Source organism: Anolis carolinensis, chromosome 3, assembly GCF_035594765.1.
Source record: "Anolis carolinensis isolate JA03-04 chromosome 3, rAnoCar3.1.pri, whole genome shotgun sequence".
NCBI lineage: Eukaryota > Metazoa > Chordata > Lepidosauria > Squamata > Dactyloidae > Anolis > Anolis carolinensis.
Genome location: NC_085843.1, coordinates 282,808,558 through 282,829,527, shown reverse-complemented (window position 1 = coordinate 282,829,527; position 20,970 = coordinate 282,808,558). Strand labels below are relative to the sequence as shown.

The following is a 20,970-nucleotide window of genomic DNA, read 5'->3' as shown; positions in this document are numbered from 1 at the left end:
AGTGAATCCTTTGGAGATCAAGGTGTCTACTTGGAGGTGCAAATATCTGGCTAGTAGAAATGAGTATTTCTTAGCCTGGAAGAACCTATTATGTATGGAAAGTGTTCTATGACGGACAGGTTGAATATGTCCACTGGTACTCTCTGGTATTTCTCAGTGACTTTGGCAGTGGAATAACTTGAGCTTCATTTGCCTGACAGCCACGAGGAGTTATACTCCAGCCGGCCATATGGAGCTCTGGATTCTGGCTTCAATAGTGTGGACAGCGGAGACAAAAGGTGGTCAGGAAATGAAGTAAGTGCACTTGGTTTGCTTTTGTTTAGAAGATAATTATATAAAAGGAAAATAAAACAGGTCACAGCAGCAGTAGAAAGCTGACTTGCTCAAACTCAGAGACATGTAATTTGGAAACACGTATTTTGTAGTGGCCTAAGGACTGCGACAGGCTGCCCTTTCCACATCTTGGTTTGAAAATAAACGGATCAAACATGGCAGGGGAAAGATTTTTCAGCAGCCTTGTTCGTGCTTCTCCTTATTTTACACCACTAAACTTATAAAGGGGGGAAAAGAAACGTTGAAATGTTATTGTCTTTTAGCATTGAAGGAGTTTCAGGCAAGAAGTGACCATAATAGTGTTTTTGCAGATTATTCTGTTGATTTCCTTTCATTAGTTGTAATTTGTTCGGTTTCTGGTTTTCATGGCCAGAATCACTGGGTTGCTGTGAGTTTTCCAGGCTGTGTGGCCATGTTCCAGTAACATACTCTCCTGACCTTTTGCCTTCATCTGTGGCCAGCATCTTCAGAAGTTCTGGGTCCCCTCGGGGAGATAGGGTGGGATATAAATAAAGATTTATTATTATTATTATTATTATTATTATTATTATTATTATTATTATTATTATTATTATACTCTGTTGGCAGTGAGGCAAGTGGAGTGTATATATACCTGGGAATGTCCAAGATGGGAGAAAGAATCCTTGTCTGTTTCAAGTAAGTGTGAATGTTGCAATTAGCAAGCTTGACGTTTGAGTAGCCATAGAGTTTGCAGAGTCAATCAGTGAGGGTATCTGCATAGAGCGTAGCCTGGCCTTTGTTGCCAAGAGACATCCTCAGTTTGGGAGGTGTTAACTGGCCTTTGATTATCTGGAGTTCTCCTGTTTCTGAGTGGTGTTCAGTTATTTACTCTCTTGCCTCACTGCCAACAGAACCTCTGAAAATGCAAGCCACAGATGCAGGCAAAACGTTAGGAGAGAGTGCTACTGGAACATGGCCACGGTCGCGCAATGGGTTAAAACCTTGTGCAGGCTGGACTGCTGATCCAAAGGTTGGGTTGCTGACCTGAATGTTGCCGGTTTGAATCCGCGAGGCGGGGCGAGCTCCCATCTGTCCACTCTAGCTTGCAGGAACAGGAGAGAAGCCTCCCAGCAGAGTGGTAACACATCCAGGCATCCTCTGGGCAACACCTCTGTAAATGGCCAATTCTCTCACACCAGAAGCGACTTATAGTATGTTCTCGCTTCTGACATGATAAAATAACTGGCAATACAGTCCAAAAAATTCACAACAACTCAGTAAATCACAAAAATGTGGCTACATTCTTATTCTTCCGCAACAGAGAGATCCTGGCTTGTTTTAAGATAGAGTGCTTAGAACAATCAGTTAAGAATAATCTATATAGGCCCCGGCTGTACAAGTATAAGTGCTATATATTATATGTACATAATGTGCTTAGTACATAATGTTTAGTACACTAAAATTATGCTTATAAGGTATTTTAAAACTGCAGGTTGGAAAAGGATTCTTTTAAATATTTCTGCAAACATGAAACATTTGGTTGATGTGTGTGCAAACATAAGCATTGTGACCATTAATCTATGTGTATATCAATGTTAATTTCCTTGCAATACAAACTCAGAAACTCATTTTACCTTCTTAAATTGTCCTGATGTGTTTCTTGTAGGGAAAAGATTCAAGTAAGTGGCTTTTGGCAGGATTTCTTAAGAAGTTTAAGAAGCTCTCTCTCTGCCCTATATAATTTGTTTTTAATCCAGTTACTGATTTTAAAAGATTATTGGTTTGCTTGTATTTAGCATATCTTAAACCTGTCATGCTTTTAGCCATATATATTATTCAGCCACAGTTACTCACCTTAAGTTCCAATCTTTAGCTTTTAAGGTGTAGCAAAAATCAAACTGATTTAAAATCTGGGTTACAGCGTCTTCCTTGCTCACTACACATTTGTGTCTGAGATGGATATTTTAGGATTTTATTCAGTATTCCAGAGCTAGCAGCAGTGTTTGGTGCTGTAATTACAAGGGCCTGAAAATGATCAGTTCGGTTGGCAGTGCGTCATTATATTGTCATTTACTTGTGCCAGCTTTGTAACGCTGGATGAGAATCCTGTGCTGCCTGGTTATACAAATACATAGTGTGGAATTTATTTACAGCATAATTTTCCATTCAGATGCATTCAGCCTGCTTCAGACCTGGCATTCATGTCCTTGATTAGTGAAACTGTAGTTAGTTACTACCAATTTCAAACATACTTTTTGTCCTTGAGATTCAGTCATATACACAAAAAGGCTCTCTTCATTCAAGACCAAATATGAAACCTTCACTTATCTGGAAATGAATGTTAGCAGTGGGGAAAAACAAATATAAAAACTTAAGACAAATCACATAAATATTTCTTGAATATTGGTTTTGGCTCCATACACTTTAACCCTCTGCAATGAATGAAGAGCTCTTTCTGGGATGTGAATAAACTCTTGAAAATCCCAAGCTCGATGAAAGAATTTGGGTCAGAGGATGTTTCTTGATCATAAGTTTTACTTTGAATTAAGCCAACAGATGAATTTTCAGATCTTCCTTTACGGGTGGCAGAGATCACCAAAGAGCAGAGACTGAGAAGAGAAAGTCAATACCAGGAACACAGAGGGAACATAGTTGTAACCAATGGTGGAGGTAAATGACACTCACCTTAATAGCTTTTTTTTCTTTTTGCACATCTATTTGCTCCCTTGGTGCATGATTGTCGAAAGACTGGTGGACTTGTTAGTTAATCTCTTTGTAAGGAAATTATATTTATGTAGGATCAGAACTATATATTAGAGGCAAACATTTTAGATTTCTCTATTAAATCAATAGAAATTAAGCCAATGTCTTTTTGTCATTTTTTCCCCTAATTTTTCTAATCTTACCTTTTCACATTCACTATATAAAATGTGTTAGGACTCAAAGTCATGGCTGTGTTATGCAAAGGGAATTTGCAAAGAGATGCAACAGATGAAGTAGACTTGAGTCTATAAAAAAGTTATGCTTCCAATTTCTTTCATAGATAGAATTATAGAATCATTGAAAAGACCGCATCGGCCATTTAGTCCAACCCTTTGTCATGCAGGAAAAGCACAATGTCTCATTTAGGTCCCTTTATAAAGCTTGTTGATGGCTGAGCAGTCAGAACATTTCAGCAGGTGTATCTGAGAGGTTTTGTGTTCTTTTCCTTCTTCAAATTAGTGGAGAGAGTTCTAGGAGAGAGAAGAGCCAGATAATATATTGTGTGGCTTTACTGTTTCATGTCCATCAGAAGCAGCTGCCTGGAAACAATCCAGCAATAGAAACACCCATCTTCTCCTTCAGGGAGAGAGGACAAGTACTTACTGGTCCTACTGAATCTGTTGTGGTAGGACTTGATGTTCACTTTACTCGGAACATAGTATAGTTTTGGTTTGTTGGATTAGTGTCTTGCCTTTCTCCCTAAAACAAGGCACAAGGCAACAGGAAACTAAAGGAAACTGAATCTATTTGACTACTATATAGCACAATCATATTTTAAACCTTTCCTTCTCTCTGTGTAATATGTGCAATTATTTTTAGTCAGTTTCACAGCTGTTTTTTCAGGACTTTATAGATTCCTTGATGTGATATGTCACATTAAAAAGGTGAAAATCTATTAACATAATTTAAATACATTCTTCAGACACAATTTCAGTAAAATACCTTTTCAGGCAATTGGTTAGTTCTCAACCTAGTTCTATTCTGCAAACAAAGGCATTCTGGATGCTGGGTCAAATGCAATATTTTCACCAGGTTTACTATGACCCAAAATGGTACAACAGTATTAAATTTATGAAAGCAGTAATGAATTTTAAATGTCCTAATTAACATAATGAGTGGTAAGATCAATGGGAGTTGACCCTTCTATGGTTTATTCTCTTAATATGCTTTTGAGTGTGTGTATCCATCCTCATTCTTACCTTTTTAAAATTCTATTCCTTGGCCTTTTTCTTTCTCCATTTCACATTACTTATTTGCAAGTAGCAAACAGACAGTAATATTATACAGAAGCCAGCTGCAAGAATCATCTTGTTGGTGTTTGCTAAACTTACTTACCAAAACCTATTCTCTGAAATCGTTTTGCAGATCCGTACTGTTTAGTCTAGTATCTCTTTAAGTGTCAGTATGTACAACCTATGCTTTAATTCATGAATTTGATACAGAAGTTTCTTAATACACAGGTAAATTTAGACTCTGGACAGCCTTTGGTGATGCATACAGAAAGGGGTTTTCCAACCTGACACTGCAAAGTATGCCAACAAAAGTGATCCTCACAGCTTAATATTGTTACTTACAATTCCTTGATAATTCAACACCAATGAGTTAAAATTAAGTTTCTAGATGTACTTCAGTCTAATGATCACTATGGAAGTGATCTATTATACACTAATCATTTCTGGTTACATTAATGGATAAGAAAAACTCAATGTGATCAGGTTTATCTTTGTTTATAACTTATTCAGAAGTTTGAAGTGGTTTATGATGTAGTAATTGGAATGTTATTCCAATCAGACCTTTTTATGAAGGGCTACATATGCATTTTGATTTCAAAAGCACATATTGAAATAGATGCCATGATACCTGTTTGGAGCAAAAGCTAGAATTGCTAAGACTGCAACCCTAATAAGACTTCTGTTGTTATCTCCCCTGCTGCGTATCTAATTATGGCCTTTCTCTTTGTGTTTGTCAAGTGGAACATGATCTGGATCAGATCGACTTTATTGACAGCTGTGCCACCGAAGAGGAGGAGGAAGAGGTGAGACAACCCAAGTGCACGGAGTCAGACAGCCTCAGCTCACAGTTCATGGCATACATTGAACAGCGGAGGATATCTCACGAGGTAGTTTTTCCTTTTCAGTCAGTTGCATATTTGCATGGGGTGAACTTTCTTTCATGCAGACATGAGCAAACTTCGTTTCTCCAGGTGTTCTGGACTTCAACTCCCACAATTCCTAACAACCGATAGGCTGTTAGGAATTGTGGGAGGTGGAGTCCCAAAACACCTGGAGGGATGAAGTTTGCCCATGCCTGGTCTATAGAAACACTTTTGTTGAGTTTCTGATAATGTTTTTCCTTGGAAAATCTTAGTCCTATCCAACTTCCCATATTTCTATGATAGTTGCATAAATATCAAACATATGTTTTTCTCTGTGGTTCAGTTTTGTTGTTGTTTCTTAGTTGGCCTTCAGCACTGCACAGTGTGGCTTGGACCTTCAGTATCCTTAATCCTAGTGCTGTCTAGGATTTCTTTAATCCTTAAAACAGCGGTGAAGGGATTGTGTGCCAACTAGCCTTGTACATGATGCTCCTTTTCCCATTTTGTAACCAGTTTTCACCATGGTTATGCTTCCACCAATGTTAGCCAACATTTACTCATAACACAGAGTTATAGTTCAAGATCAGTTTGCTACTTTTAGCTACAGTAAATCCTCTTAAATAAATGAATGATAATTCTGTATTTGTACGGACCGTTCATTCAGTGGGTCTAGGTGCTAACCTCTCCAGTCCTGAGTTTTGGTGCTTAAGTTTGATTTAAGTCTTCAATTAAACTCGTAAGTTTGGTTAAAACCAATAGAAAAACCTGATAAACTGCCATATAACGGTTATGAGAACGCAGAATGCAGGATTAAGCATTGTTCCATAATATTTGCCCTATTACGTGAAGTAGTTCTTAGTACTTGAAATGTGTATAGACACAACTTGTTTCATTAAAAATGAAGTGTAGTTTCTTTTGTACAATTGTGTGGTATGGTCATTAATTTTGAGCCTGTCCTCAGTATGTAATTAGTTGCCCTATTCAGGCAAAATCTTTGAGTTACTTAGCCCAAACCATTCAGGCAGCTAGCAGGTTTTACACACCTGACACGGAGAAGAAATGAGCCTTTTTAATCATTCATAATTCTATGTCTCTCTGATCTGTTTTTAATGGTTGCCTTTTAGCCATTCTCTTTTTGCATTCCCTTTATTAGTGTGTGTGCCTCTATTAAAATTCTGTCATTAGCAACTGGACACTCAGCTTGAAGCCAAACCCACCCATTAAGCCTTATAGCGGGAGAGGTTTCTTGGCTCTTTTGCTCAAGCTTGGCCACCCCACCCAGCATACTGTCATGACAATTTCTGATGCCCCAGGGAAGGCAAAAATAAAGGTCAAGCATCCATAAAGTATGTCTTTTCTGCCTTTTAAGAAATAAGGACATTCAGCCAGTTTTGAACTTACTTAGAACATGAGCTTGAACAATGTAGTGCTTGTATCTTTAAGGACTGCACTGTTTTGAATCTGCCCTGTGGTATTTGAACTGAAAGGTTACAATTTAGATGTCCAAGCTCATTGCGTTGCACCAGCGTTTTCTCCCTAGAATTCCCCATTACTTTGTGGCTCAGACTGAATAAAGTGTTCCTTCCCAAGAAAGAGAAGAGAATGGAGTCTATTTCTTGATTTCACATAATTACATGCATAACTTCACAGTGACAAATTGGGTCCAGCTAACAGAACCACAATTGCTTCGTCCTGTTATGGTGCTGAAGAACTTTCTGGCATTTGAATGTGAGATCAAGAGTGGAAGACAGGACTGCGTTGCTCCAGATGTTGTTGGACTTAAGGCTTTAAGTGGCCAGGAAGGCGTGGGTCTCTTCCTTTTGGAAGAGCCAGTTTGGAGACAAAAAAATCATTTTTCTCCACCAAATAAATAAATAAGAAATTGGAGACCTGTGGCCTAAATATTCCCTATCATTGATTTAAGTAATCTGTTGTGTGCCTTCAAGTCATCTCCGACTTGTGGTGACCTTAAAGGGGTTTTCTTGGCAAGATTTATTCAGAGGGGCCTTTCCTTTGCTTCCCTCAGAGGCAAAGGAGACATCTGCACACAGTTTCTACTAGCCTTTTTCAAACTAGCTGCATCACACTGTTTCTTCAAGTCATATATATCCAATCCTTCAGCCAAAAAGGCTTCCAGAGGACCTTACAAAAATAAGTAGTTCAATAATTGTTGATTTCAAGCTTGCAATCAGAATATAAAACAAGATACCCAAGGAATAAGAGATGGTGAGGGAGGAGAGAAGGAAAATAGTTCATATTGAAAATCTTATAATTATTTCCTGGATAGAAGCTGTTCAGCTTGACTTTATAACCATAAACCCGCTAGAATGGCAATATAATCATAAACTGGTAGATACCGCTAAAACAAAATTAGGTCAGATCAGTTTTATGACACAAAATTGAGTGAATGAAGTTTATTTTTTGCTATGTATTGGTGTTGGGGTCTTCTTGGAAAAAAGTTGGATGCCAAGAAACATTTATAAGGCCCATGATTCATTTTGAGGCAGTCTCTTATATTCCTGAATTGATACCAGAAGGCCTGGAGTGTATTTATGCAACTACCTCCCATGTTTCTCTCTAATAGCTATGGAATGCCTGCTTCACTTCCTTTTTTCATTTCCAGAGCTACTACTTTAAACTAGGCTAGTAGAAACTATTGACAGGCATCTAAATGCTTAGATCAGTTGTGTCTTATGCTTGATGTGAACTGTATTCTTCAGTATAGTGTAGAAGACTCAACAGGACTGTCCTTTTCTCTGGGTCTTTTATGTTCCTTCTCTGAGTGGCAGAGATTCATTTAAAAACATCTCCAGTGAGTATTCCTTAGTTGCATAAATTCACTGAATCAGACATGTGCTTATTGTCACGACCCAGGCTACAGAGCACCAATAACCATACGCAGAGGCCAGATTCTATCTAATATCTTTATTAAGGAAATATATAAAGTTAGTAAAAGCAAATGTAAAAGTTAGTCCAGAAGCAGACCTTTCAGGAAAGGTCAAAATTAGTCCAAAGAAACAATGTCCAATATGAAATATTAAGGTCCAAAGTTGTAATCCAATAACCGAAACACTCACTTTGCCAGGCAAAGTGAGGGGAGATGACAAGGTCCTTTAGTCCATGAACTTGAGCAAGGCTAGGAGATAACTTGATACTTGAAAACAAGGCTTGAATCGTGGAACAAGGTAACGAGGAACAAGAACAAGGTCCGTGGAATAACTTGGTAAAATCCGTGAAACAAGGCAAGGTTTAGTCCTGGGAAACAAGGCAAGGTTTAGTCCTGGGAAACAAGGCAAGGTCCGTAGGTAAACAAAGGCTGGGAAGCAGGAGCGAAGGCAGGAAACAAGGACAAGGCTTGAGCAGGAACGAGGCTTGAAACGGAGCGCGCTGTCCAAACACAACTCGCTCCGGAGGCTGACGAATTGACTCCGCAAAGTTACTCCGCGGGTAAAACACCTATATAGAGTCTAACTTTCCCGCCGAGAGCAGTTCTCTGGGAACCAGAAACGAAAGCTAATCTCTGAGACCAGATGTTTGACTCCTTAAAGATTCTCATGGAAAGCAGGCTTAATTGGCAAATTCTTAGCAATTATTCTCGCACTCCTGCGCGAGGCTGCTTCCAAACCTCTCTGTTGTTTACAAAACTCATGGCGAGAAAACACTGGAGATGTAGCCTCAGTATTTGTTTGACATACTTCTGGAACATAATCCTCTTGCAGGTGCAAGGTTCCCAGATCTGGCTGGGAAGAATCTGTCTGGGAAGAATCCAGTTCTGACTGGGAAGGTAAAAAACCCAAGTTTTCTTCTTCATCAGGCATCACAATGTCATGAGCAGGACTACAAGGCCCATGGGTCATCACACTATCCCCCTCCTCAAGCCCCCTCCCAAACTGGGACTCTCTCCCCGAGGCGCGAGGTCGTGGCTTGGCGGGATAGGTCTGATGGAAGCGACGGGTTAGATCAGGAGCGTGAACTGTGGAAGCGTCTTCCCAAGAGCGTTCCTCAGGGCCAAAACCCACCCAGTCAATGAGATATTGCAGGCGGCGGCGGTGAAAGCGAGAATCCAAAATGTCCTGAACCTCGAACTCGTCCTCCCCATCCACCAAAATAGGGACGGGGGCCGGCCGGTCTACATCTGGCCGCACACCATCCGCCGGAAGGAGCAGGGAGCGGTGAAACACTGGGTGAATGCGCATTGAGCGCGGAAGTTGGAGTTTGAAAGTCACGGGGTTAAGTTGCGCCACCACTGGATAGGGGCCAATGAAACGGGCATCTAACTTCCGGCAAGGGCGATGGGAGGGCAAAAAGCGAGTGGACAGAAAAACCCGATCTCCTACCTTGATTTCGGGGCCCGGCTGGCGATGTTTGTCCGCGTGACGTTTATAGTCCTCCTTGGCTTGTTCCAGTTGCTGGAGCAAAAGTTGTTGCACCGCTGTGAGTTCCTGCAGCCAATCTTCTGCTGCGGGAACTTCTGAAGTTTCAATGACAGGGGGAAAGAAACGTGGATGGAAGCCGTAGTTTGCAAAGAACGGCGTTTCTTTTGTAGAAGCCTGGACTCCATTGTTGTAGGCAAATTCCGACAGTGGTAACAGAGAAGCCCAATTGTCCTGTTGGTAGTTTACATAACAGCGAAGGTACTGTTCCAAAGTGGCATTGGTGCGCTCCGTTTGCCCATCCGTTTGGGGATGATGAGCTGAAGATAAACGAGAGTCTATGCCCAATAGTTTTTGTAGTGCCTTCCAGAAACGAGAGGTGAATTGGGATCCACGGTCTGTGACCAAACTCTTGGGCAATCCATGTAGTCTGAAAACATGTTGGAGGAATAAATCTGCAGTCTCTTGGGCCGTGGGAAGACCTTCACAGGGAATGAAATGGGCTAACTTGGTGAAAAGGTCCACCACCACTAGGATCGTGGTGAATCCACAGGAAGGTGGTAAGTCAGTGATAAAATCCGCAGAAATTATTTCCCATGGGCGAGATGGGTTAGGAAGGGGGTGTAGAAGCCCTGAGGGCTTCTCCCTTCTTATCTTGGAGCGCTGGCATACTGGGCAGGTGTTAACATATTTTTCCACATCCTTGCGGATCTTGGGCCACCAGAAATCTCTTAGGATCAAATGCATGGTTTTAAATAGTCCGAAATGCCCTGCTGGTTTGCAGTCATGACACAGACGAAGTGCTTTTTCCCTGCCCGGTCCGGGTGGGATATAAACATGATTTCTATAGCAAAGCAGTCCATCTTTAAGCGAAAAGGGAAAATGCAGACCTTGACGAAGTTGGTCCTGCGCCCAGGCATCTGCTTGCTGACTAGCCCTGATTTCTTGAGCACAGATGGGCCCTGGAGTAGAGGGAGTTGAATCAATGGGAGTGGATTTGGTGTTCCCCACTGTGAGCGTGGCAAAGTTCTCGGGTTGTAGTAGTTGGGATTCAAAGGTCTCCTTGCGTCCTGCAGCGTATTCCGGTTTACGTGACAGGGCGTCTGCTTGCTTGGTTTGGGCTGGGGTCACATAATGAATCTGGAAGTTGAAACGTTCAAAGAATAAAGCCCAACGTTGCTGCCTCTGATTTAGCTTGCGGGCAGTTCTTAGATGTTCTAGATTCCGATGATCAGTGTGGACTTCAATGGGAAATTTGGCCCCTTCTAGCCAATGTCTCCAAGTTTCAAAAGCTGCCTTTATGGCTAATAGTTCTTTTTCCCAAATGGTATAGTTCCTCTCTGGTGCGGTTAGTTGACGAGAATAATAGGCACAAGGATGAAGGTGATCTCCCACCGGTTGTAGGAGCACAGCCCCAATTGCCACATCAGAGGCGTCCGCTTGCACCACAAAAAGGGTTTCAGGATCTGGATGCTGAAGGATTGGCTGGGATGTGAATAATTTCTTTAGTTGCTGGAACCCTTTCTCTGCTTGATCAGTCCAGCGGAAGGGCTGTTTTCCACGGATGCAGCTAGTGATTGGGTCAGACCAGCGGGCAAAATCTGGAATGAACTTACGGTAATAGTTCGCGAACCCCAAGAATCGCTGCACCTCCTTCTTGTTAGTTGGCGCCCGCCATTCCAATACTGCTGAAACCTTGGCTGGATCCATGGAGAGCCCTAGAGGCGAGATGCGGTATCCAAGGAAATCTACCTCTTGTAGATCAAAAGCGCATTTTTCTAGCTTGGCATAAAGTCCATGATCCCGCAATCGTTGCAACACCATTTTGACGTGGTTCTCATGTTCTGATTGTGATCTAGAAAACACCAAAAAATCGTCCAGGTAGATTATCAAGAACCTATCTAGATAGTCCTGGAAAATGTCATTGACAAAATGCTGGAACGTGGCGGGAGCTCCGCATAATCCATAATTCATAACTCGGGACTCGAATAATCCGAATTTAGTCTGGAAGGCGGTCTTCCACTCGTCCCCTTCTCTGATGCGAACTAAGTTGTAAGCTCCCCGAAGATCCAGCTTGGTGTAAACCTTGGCTCCTCGAAGTCGGTCTAGTAGATCCGAGATTAAGGGCAGGGGATAGCTGTTCCGCTTGGTGATATTATTCAATGCTCTGTAGTCCACCACCAAGCGTAATTCCCCTGACTTCTTCTTCACAAACATCACTGGGGAGGCGGCTGGGGATTGAGAGGGTCTGATGAATCCCTTGCGAAGGTTTGTCTCTATGAATTCCCTGAGAGCTTCTTGCTCCGGTTCAGTCAGGGAGTAGAGATGCCCTCGCGGGATCGGGGCCCCCTCCACCAAGTCAATGGCACAGTCATAAGGTCTATGTGGGGGTAATTTTTCGGCTTCTTTTTCATTGAATACATCCCAATACTCGGAGTACTTCTTTGGCAAGGTGATAATGGGCTCGGTGTCTGTGGCATGGCAGACCTTGGCTACGAGGCAATGGTTTTGGCAGTACTTTGAAGCAAACTGCAGTTCTCTGTTGGACCAGGAGATGCTTGGGTCGTGAAGTGTCAGCCATGGAATCCCCAAAATCACAGGGAAATGGGGAACCTCAGTAACAAAGAAGGAAATCTCTTCCATATGTTCCCTTATCCACATCCTGGTGGGTTCCGACCACTGGCTTACGGGGCCCGTCTTGAGAGGGCGGCCATCGATGGCTTGCACCACACGGGCATTCTTGAAGTCATGATATTGTAATCCCAGAGAGTCGGCATACTCTCTATCAATGAAATTGTTGGTAGCTCCTGAGTCTATCATGGCGTGGATCATGACGGGTCCCTTTTTTGCTGACCATAAGGTGACCACTAGAAGGAACAGGACCCCGGTTGGCGGCTCTTGAATGGGTTTCTTGACCGGGTTGGCGAGCCTCTCTACGCCCGGTCGTTGGCTTCCCCCGCCGGCTGTGTGCCAGCCGCCTCAGACGTCTTCGTCTCCGTGGAGGACGCCGCCGCAAGACGGGCGGCGGGCTTCCCTTTGGCTGGGCACTCTCTGGCGAAGTGGCCCCCATTCCCGCAATACCAACAGAGATTTAGGCGTTGGCGGCGGGCCTTCTCGGCGGCATCTAATCTGGGACGCACATTGCCCAACTGCATCGGCACCTCCTCGCTCCCTCTGGGGTATGGGGATGATGGTGGGGGTCTCCACACTGGACGCGGCTGAACGCTGACGGGAGCGGGGGGTTTTGCCCCAGCTCTACCGCTCTGGCCTCGTACCCACTGCTTCCTGTTGGCAATCATGACTTCAGCCCGTAAACATTGATCGATGAGTGCTTCCAGCGTTTGGGGAGGATCCACCTTGGAGATTTCCTCCAGCATTTCAATGTTGAGACCCTCCCGAAATTGTCCTCTGAGGGCAACATCGTTCCAGCCGGTGTTGTGGGCCAGCACTCGGAACTCGGCTATGTACTGAGACATGGGTCTGTCTCCTTGGAAGAGGCGGCGGAGTTTGTGCCCGGCTGCCTCCAAATTGTCCTCGATTCCCCAGGTCGCCTTAAGGTGGTCCAAGAAATGTTGCGCTGACCTTAGATGTGGGGAGGCTTGGTCGAACAGAGCCGTCGCCCAGTTAGCCGCTGGCCCGTCTAGGAGACTGTAAATCCACGCCACCTTGATGTCTTCCTGGGGAAACTCGGCATCACGGGCCTCTAGATAAGCTTGGCATTGGCGACGGAAAACATGAACCTTAGAAGCTTCTCCAGTAAACTTGGTTGGCAACGCCATGGCCGGAAGACGGATTCCGCGTTCCTTCAAACCCTTTATTTCTCCATCCTGTGCATTGAGCTTATCACGGATTCGGTCCACCTCATCCTTGTCGATGGTGTAGGTAATCGGCTGGCCGCTCGGCCCAGGTACGACTCCGGTAGACATTCTGGCCGAGGTTAATTGGTGCTTAGGGTGGCGGAGTCAAACTGTCACGACCCAGGCTACAGAGCACCAATAACCATACGCAGAGGCCAGATTCTATCTAATATCTTTATTAAGGAAATATATAAAGTTAGTAAAAGCAAATGTAAAAGTTAGTCCAGAAGCAGACCTTTCAGGAAAGGTCAAAATTAGTCCAAAGAAACAATGTCCAATATGAAATATTAAGGTCCAAAGTTGTAATCCAATAACCGAAACACTCACTTTGCCAGGCAAAGTGAGGGGAGATGACAAGGTCCTTTAGTCCATGAACTTGAGCAAGGCTAGGAGATAACTTGATACTTGAAAACAAGGCTTGAATCGTGGAACAAGGTAACGAGGAACAAGAACAAGGTCCGTGGAATAACTTGGTAAAATCCGTGAAACAAGGCAAGGTTTAGTCCTGGGAAACAAGGCAAGGTTTAGTCCTGGGAAACAAGGCAAGGTCCGTAGGTAAACAAAGGCTGGGAAGCAGGAGCGAAGGCAGGAAACAAGGACAAGGCTTGAGCAGGAACGAGGCTTGAAACGGAGCGCGCTGTCCAAACACAACTCGCTCCGGAGGCTGACGAATTGACTCCGCAAAGTTACTCCGCGGGTAAAACACCTATATAGAGTCTAACTTTCCCGCCGAGAGCAGTTCTCTGGGAACCAGAAACGAAAGCTAATCTCTGAGACCAGATGTTTGACTCCTTAAAGATTCTCATGGAAAGCAGGCTTAATTGGCAAATTCTTAGCAATTATTCTCGCACTCCTGCGCGAGGCTGCTTCCAAACCTCTCTGTTGTTTACAAAACTCATGGCGAGAAAACACTGGAGATGTAGCCTCAGTATTTGTTTGACATACTTCTGGAACATAATCCTCTTGCAGGTGCAAGGTTCCCAGATCTGGCTGGGAAGAATCTGTCTGGGAAGAATCCAGTTCTGACTGGGAAGGTAAAAAACCCAAGTTTTCTTCTTCATCAGGCATCACAATGTCATGAGCAGGACTACAAGGCCCATGGGTCATCACACTTATAAGAACTTACATCTGGATTTGGTTATTACTGGATGCAGCTGAGAAGATACAGAGGCAGTTGAGGATTTGATGGGTTTTGTAAGTGAAAGGTCATGCCAACATGCTCCTTGTTGTTTATTTTTAATTTTGCGCTAAAATCTAGGAGTAGCATGTGATGGGAGGTAAATGCTTATATTGTTGTTATGTGGTCCCAAGGCAGCTGTGACTTGTGGTAACCCTACCTTCAGGTTTTCTTGACAATTCTGGGCAGGGGAGGTTTACCTCTTAGGCTGAGGAAGTAGGCCTTGCTTATTGTCATCTGGTGGGTTTCTATGGGTTCCTAATCACCCAGAGAATTGGAGATACAGCTTCAGTGGAGACATCTTTTCTCCCATAATAATAACTCTTTCAGGAGTGGATTTCCCTTCCGAGGGGTAGATTTCTCTCACTCTCTGTTGTCTCACCCCCATTTGTAACTATGAGTCATTTGTAAGTTAGATATTTGTAACTCATGGACTGTCTCTAGAGACATAAGGTATAGGTAAAGGTAAAGGTTTTCCCCTGCCATTAAATCTAGTCATGTCTGACTCTGGGGGTTGGTGCTCATCTCCATTCCTAAGCTGAAGAGCCGGTGTTGTCCGTAGACACCTCCAAGGTCATGTGGCCGGCATGACTGCATGGAACGCTGTTACCTTTCCACCGGAGCAGAACCCATTGATCTACTTACATTTGCGTGTTTTCGAACTTCTAGGTTGGCAGAAGCTGGGGTTAACAGTGGGAGCTCACTCCGTTCCCTGGATTCAAACCGCTGACCTCTGGCCAGCAAGTTCATTAGCTTAGCGTTTTAACCTGCTGCACCAGCGGCGGATCTCTTTGTAGATATATACATTAATTTTAAAAGAGCATACATTCGTTTTAAAAGAGCATTTTCTGCATCCCTTTTGTCGTTTTCTCTATAGTTTTAACATTTTTCTTCCACCTTATACCCAGCAATTTTTTACTTTAACAAATCAATATCCCAGCAGTTCTATATCTCCAGACCTGTACATTGAGTTTTTTCCTTTCTCAGATATATATATATTGGTAGAAAGGTTTTATTCTTCTAAGAATGTGTCCAAAGATTTATCTTTTAACAAAGTTGTTAACTTGTCAGTTTCTTTGTCAATTTCCCACATCTTTACTGCCCATTGCACTGCTATGTGTAACGACTACCGAACAGCTTCAGACTACGTTTTTTGGATGGTGTGATTTTAACTGAATGCAATGTTTTAAATATTAACATGTGTTAGTTTTTAATTCAAATATTTTAAGCTTATGTTTTAATGTGTTTTTAAGGCATTGAATAACTGCCATATGTAAGCTGCCTTGAGTCCCCTTTGGAGTAGAGAAAGGCGGGGCATAAATAGGATAAATAAATAGGATAAATATTTCTGTAGTTGGTATTTCTGTCTTATTCCTTTGTTGAGCAATTAATATTCTTGCTGCTATTAACATATATTGCAGTATTCTCTCGTGTTCTTATTTTATTATTTGATCAGGCAACAGTCCTGTTCATCCAGTTCTTTTGTGAACTCTGTACATCTGCTTTCAAACTCATTGATGTGATGGGGGTGATGGTCTAAAAAAAATGTCACCCTGATTTTGGCCTTGTAACTGTTGGGAGCACATTGAGGGAGAAACGGCCCCCTACGGAGACCGTCTGTGCCGTAGGAAATGGAAGAGCTGTTAATAAGCCTATAATCAAATTCAGGAAACGTTCAAATAATGCGTTTGCACCTCTGTGGCCTCCAGCCTCAGCTCTTTTGCATAAGTGGAACAGGAGGCTTCCAACAGCAGGTTGCTCTCCATGTGGCCCCGACAGCCTTCATGGGATAATCTTCTGCTTTGCTGAACAAGCAGTGTGTCCCGTGCTTGAGTTCCAGTATTTGCCTTCATCCAAGACTCAACATGCAGAGCTGCGCAAAGACCCATTGACGTTGGCTTATTGTTCTCTTCTGGGGGGCCTTTCAGGGTCCCAACAATCCCATCCACTTTGGGTCCCACGTATGCGCTCAGGCCCCAACATAGCCCCCATTCTTCTCCCAGGGCTAAGCCGCAGCGAGACTGGCTCCCTAATTACCCGGATGATCTTCCGGTTGAGCGCATGAGGGCTCCCCCAGGGGCTGACTGGGCTGCTTTTGTGCACTGTGGGATAATATCACCGTCTCTGTGGGCCAACTTAATTACCGCTTGCTCAGTGGCTGGATAAAAAGGCCCTTTATATTTCCCCCAATTTCCATTCTTCAAATTGCGGTGGCTCAGATTTCCTCTGGCCGTATATTAGTTCTGCAAGCCCAGTAATGAATTGAGAGAGTGGCCTTGCTGCTCAGGACATGCTTCAAGGGGAGACCCATGGGCTGTTTAGACAGATACTGTTTTTAAAAACAGCAACCAGGTTTGCTTCTCAAGATGGCACTATATTAAAATCAAGTACAGCTGAAAGCAAACTTTTTTTTCTGTTACCACAAATATACTAAGAATGACTGAATTAGCTTTGGGAAATAATCCACTCAGAGAATCACAAGAAAACATAGTTGACCAGTGGTTTATCTCAGTGATAATGCTATCATTATGAAATCCTATGCCCCTGAGATTCAGTAGAACCATAGTTTACCATGCTAACCTGAGCTCTGTCACTGGACAGATTCATCCTAGCAGTCAAGGATCAGGTAAACGTCCCTGATCATGGTTCGACCTATGGATGAAGTGCAGACTTAATTTGGATGCATCCTTGTTTTTGATCAACCCTTAACTGGTATGAAGGCTCAGAGGAAAGTAAGGGCAACTCCTCTCTGAAGAAATTCTGCCAAGAAACCTTAGAGTAACATAAATAATTTGAAGGCACACAGTAACAGGTGTTGGACTATTCAGAGTACTGAAAATGTTGGTTATATTTCAAATCTTTTTTTTTTCTTTTTCTAAGGGCTCACCAGTAAAACTAGTACCAATCCGAGAATGCCATAGGTCAGAAGATCCAAGAAGATACTTGCATCATAACAGGTAACTAGTTTTGTTTCATTTACCCAGAGTTCTGAGACTGCCTAGGAAATGTTATGCTGCAGGGTCTGGAATATGTTATAGGACAGATTGGCGTTATTTTTGGTTTGTAGCCTCATAGTGCAGTACAGCACAGCTTCCATACCCAAAGGAAATGGATACCTGAAACAATGGGTAATAGTGAACGTTATACAGTAGAGTCTCACTTATCCAACATAAACGGGCCGGCAGAATGTTGGATAAGCGAATATGTTGGATAATAAGGAGGCATTAAGGAAAAGCCTATTAAACATCAAATTAGGTTATGATTTTACAAATTAAGCACCAGAACATCATGTTATACAACAAATTTGACAGAAAAAGTAGTTCAATATACAGTAATGCTGTGTAGTAATTACTGTATTTACAAATTTAGCACCAAAATATCATGATGTATTGAAAACATTGACTACAAAAATGCGTTGGATAATCCAGAACGTTGGATAAGCAAGTGTTGGATAAGTGAGACTCTACTGTATATTGAATATACTTGGTCCCTAGGAATACCATAGAATTGTACTAAGGGACCTAGAGAGAGGCCCACAAACACTTCTGAGATACTTTTGGGAACTTGGGTAACCAAGGATAACCAAGGATATCGAATCTGTTGATAAGGGGTCGCATCTTCTGTAATGTTATTTATCCTCTAATCCGCCTTGAGTTAAGAAATCTTAGTTATTAATATTAATGATTATTAATTGCTATCACATTTGGATTCAGTACATACCTGGTGTTTGTTGCCTGTGGAGTGTGTGTGTATGTAGAGGAATGCAGTTCACAGAAAAAGAGAGAAGGAACATACAAGATAGTAGGGCAACCTTGAGCCTCTAGGAGGCTAGAGTTATGTCTAGTACCTTTATAGTACCTTTTTTAATATAATCACCTTCTTCATACTTTTATGCTTTCTAATTTGGTCTATGTCTGTAGCAAATTCATCATACACAGCAGTATTATTCCCAGTTTTTCTAAGTTTAAGCAACATTGCCTTGTATATGGAGTTTTAGAACTGATAACCAAACGGTTTTGCTAGGACAAAAAAGGTAATTTTCAAGGCTTTGAAAGAAGGGTTTGTTTGTCCCCATCCCGTGTCCCCGTTTAATGCCTGATCTGTATAAAGCAGGACCCATTAAAGTAGAATAAATGCACTTCTAAAGAGTTTGAGCACTGCCTGTAGAATTGTAATAATTACCTAACCAAAAATGGGCATAATGGTGATGATCTTCACCCCAGGATCTGAGAAGCTTAAATTAGAAAAAGGCATAAGAAGGAAACACCGTCTAGAATTGGCTTATGCTTACAAAATCTGTGGTGACGGCAGTCAGTGCAAAAATAGATCTGGAGAAACTCACACTAATTTAAGAAGGTTTTTCTTAAACTGCACAATGCACAGCCTGATTCAAACCAGGCTTACGTCTCTCTAGGACCTGCATATGGATATGCCAGATGGGAGGCAATGGGGAGACCATTTCAGAGCTAGTGGCAAGTCTGGTCCTGTGTGATGTTCGCTACATGAGAAGCTGATGCTGTTTTGCAGGTTGCCATGGCCTGTTTGGAGGCCTGCCTGCCCTGTAATCAGCTTGTTTGCTCATAAATACATTTCCAAGATGAAGTCTGTCCAGTACACGCTTCTCGTGAGAGATTTAAACTTGTAAAAGCCTGGCCCCGAAGCTTCCTGGTGATCAGTGAAGTGGAGGAGAACACACTCCTTGTTTAGTGGGAAAGTTAATGATCTGATAGAAGCTGTGATGCATGAGCTTCTTTACTTGGTCTGAAGCTCTTCCGTGCAGATCTAGCAGAGGAGTCAATTTTCTTTAGAGCCACAGCTTTATAAATTTTACATCCAAGATGCTTTTCAACGTTTTGGAACTTGCATCCCGTGTCCAAGTTAACTTTTAAAACAAAACGTGATCCTACCACTTGTTTTCTTTATTCCAAGCCGCCTTCCCAGCCAAATGATTGTTGTTAAGGATCATTAGCTATTATTTGTTCATTGTGAATTTCCAATGTTTGGGGAAGAATCTTTTAAAATGCCATTAACCATAACATGTTGCATTTTGAATTTGAATGCTGGGCAAGCCCCCAAACACGAACTTTTAAGAACTTCATTGCCTTAGGGTTATTTGTCCTTGTTGTGGATTGAAATATTTTTAAGTCACTTTACATTAGTTGTTGTTCATATTGTAATGTTTTTAAAATTATTTTGTGTTGTTTAATTAATGGTTGTTTACAAAATCATAGCTTATTTCATTATTTTTATCCTCAGATTTTTAGTTGTTTTTTTGTTTTTTTGTTTTTGTTTCAACGTTTGTTATAAACTGACTTGGATCCCATGTTGGGAGAAGGTGGGGCCCAAAATAAATAAATGAATAAACAAACCAGATGGGTTTTGTTTTGTAGAGGAAGAAACTATAATGAGTCTTTAGTTTTCTCTCATTCCTTTTTCTTTGGATCATTAACATCTCCTAACTTAATATGTCTACTTGAAGGGATGCAGATGAATTAAAGCGACCCGAAAGTCTGAGCTTGACGCATGACAGAGAGCGGCTGTTAAGGAACTACTTAGACCGGGCAGAAAGGTAAGGAAGTGATGGAAACAGTTCTCTCCTTTTAAAATAGAGTCTGGTTTTGTTTATTGATAGTTTCATTGTAGAAAAAAAAAATTGACTGACTCTGTCAATATCATTGCCTTCATGTTACGTGTTATGTGGAGCATGGCATTCCCTAATGACGGCACAGAGGGCTGTTGAGGGTGTTGCTGATGCCAAATAAGGAAATGAGAAGCCCCAGACTTGAGATGTAAATGATATGAGGTTTGGTATTTATGACTTATAACAGTCATTATAATGAGAACAGGAAAACTGGAGTGGGATTAAGTTGCAGATCCTTTGCTGTTCCAAATGAGTTTCTTGATTAAGTTTCATGGTAGAGTAAGAGTTCAGTGAGCGAATTGCATACTGGGCCACTCGGATATTGTTTCATGAATGACGGAAGGGTTCCCCATCCTACCTTTGTGAGAACAAACCCCAGATAGTTTTCATACCATCCAAAGGCAATGATGGGGAAAGCAGAGCCAATAAGCATTTTTAGGATTGCTTGAGCCATGCACAGTGTGGTACTTCAGAGCGCACAAACGAGTTATACTTTAGCCTTCCTGATTAGTAAAATGACTTGAGTTTCACTGGTCAATTAATGTTGAAACCCAACTACTTCCAAATAGATAACTCTTCTCTAAAACCTTATGTTGTGGGAGATAAATGTTTAGCGTAAAAAGGGGTCATTGAACTCATTGTGACATGGTTACTTTGCGCAAACTTAAACTGGGGTTCTAAGGTAAAGGTTTTCCCCTGACATTAAATAGAATCATAGAATTCTAAATCTAGTTGTGTTTGACTCTTGGGGCTGATGCTCATCTCAATTT

At 42.2% G+C, this 20,970-nt stretch overlaps 1 protein-coding gene across 6 annotated transcripts in view; it reads left to right on the top strand.

Moving 5' to 3' along the window:
• lrch3 (leucine rich repeats and calponin homology domain containing 3) overlaps window positions 1-20,970 on the top strand; it is a 108,494-nt gene that overhangs the window by 54,053 nt on the left and 33,471 nt on the right. For all 6 annotated transcript variants that reach the window (XM_008120009.3, XM_062976895.1, XM_062976894.1 and 3 more), the window contains exons 7-11: window positions 201-294; window positions 2,844-2,964; window positions 5,028-5,176; window positions 17,440-17,516; window positions 20,039-20,128. In XM_008120009.3, coding sequence (XP_008118216.2) covers window positions 201-294; window positions 2,844-2,964; window positions 5,028-5,176; window positions 17,440-17,516; window positions 20,039-20,128 — 531 coding nt within the window. The remainder of the gene's footprint in view (window positions 1-200; window positions 295-2,843; window positions 2,965-5,027; window positions 5,177-17,439; window positions 17,517-20,038; window positions 20,129-20,970) is intronic.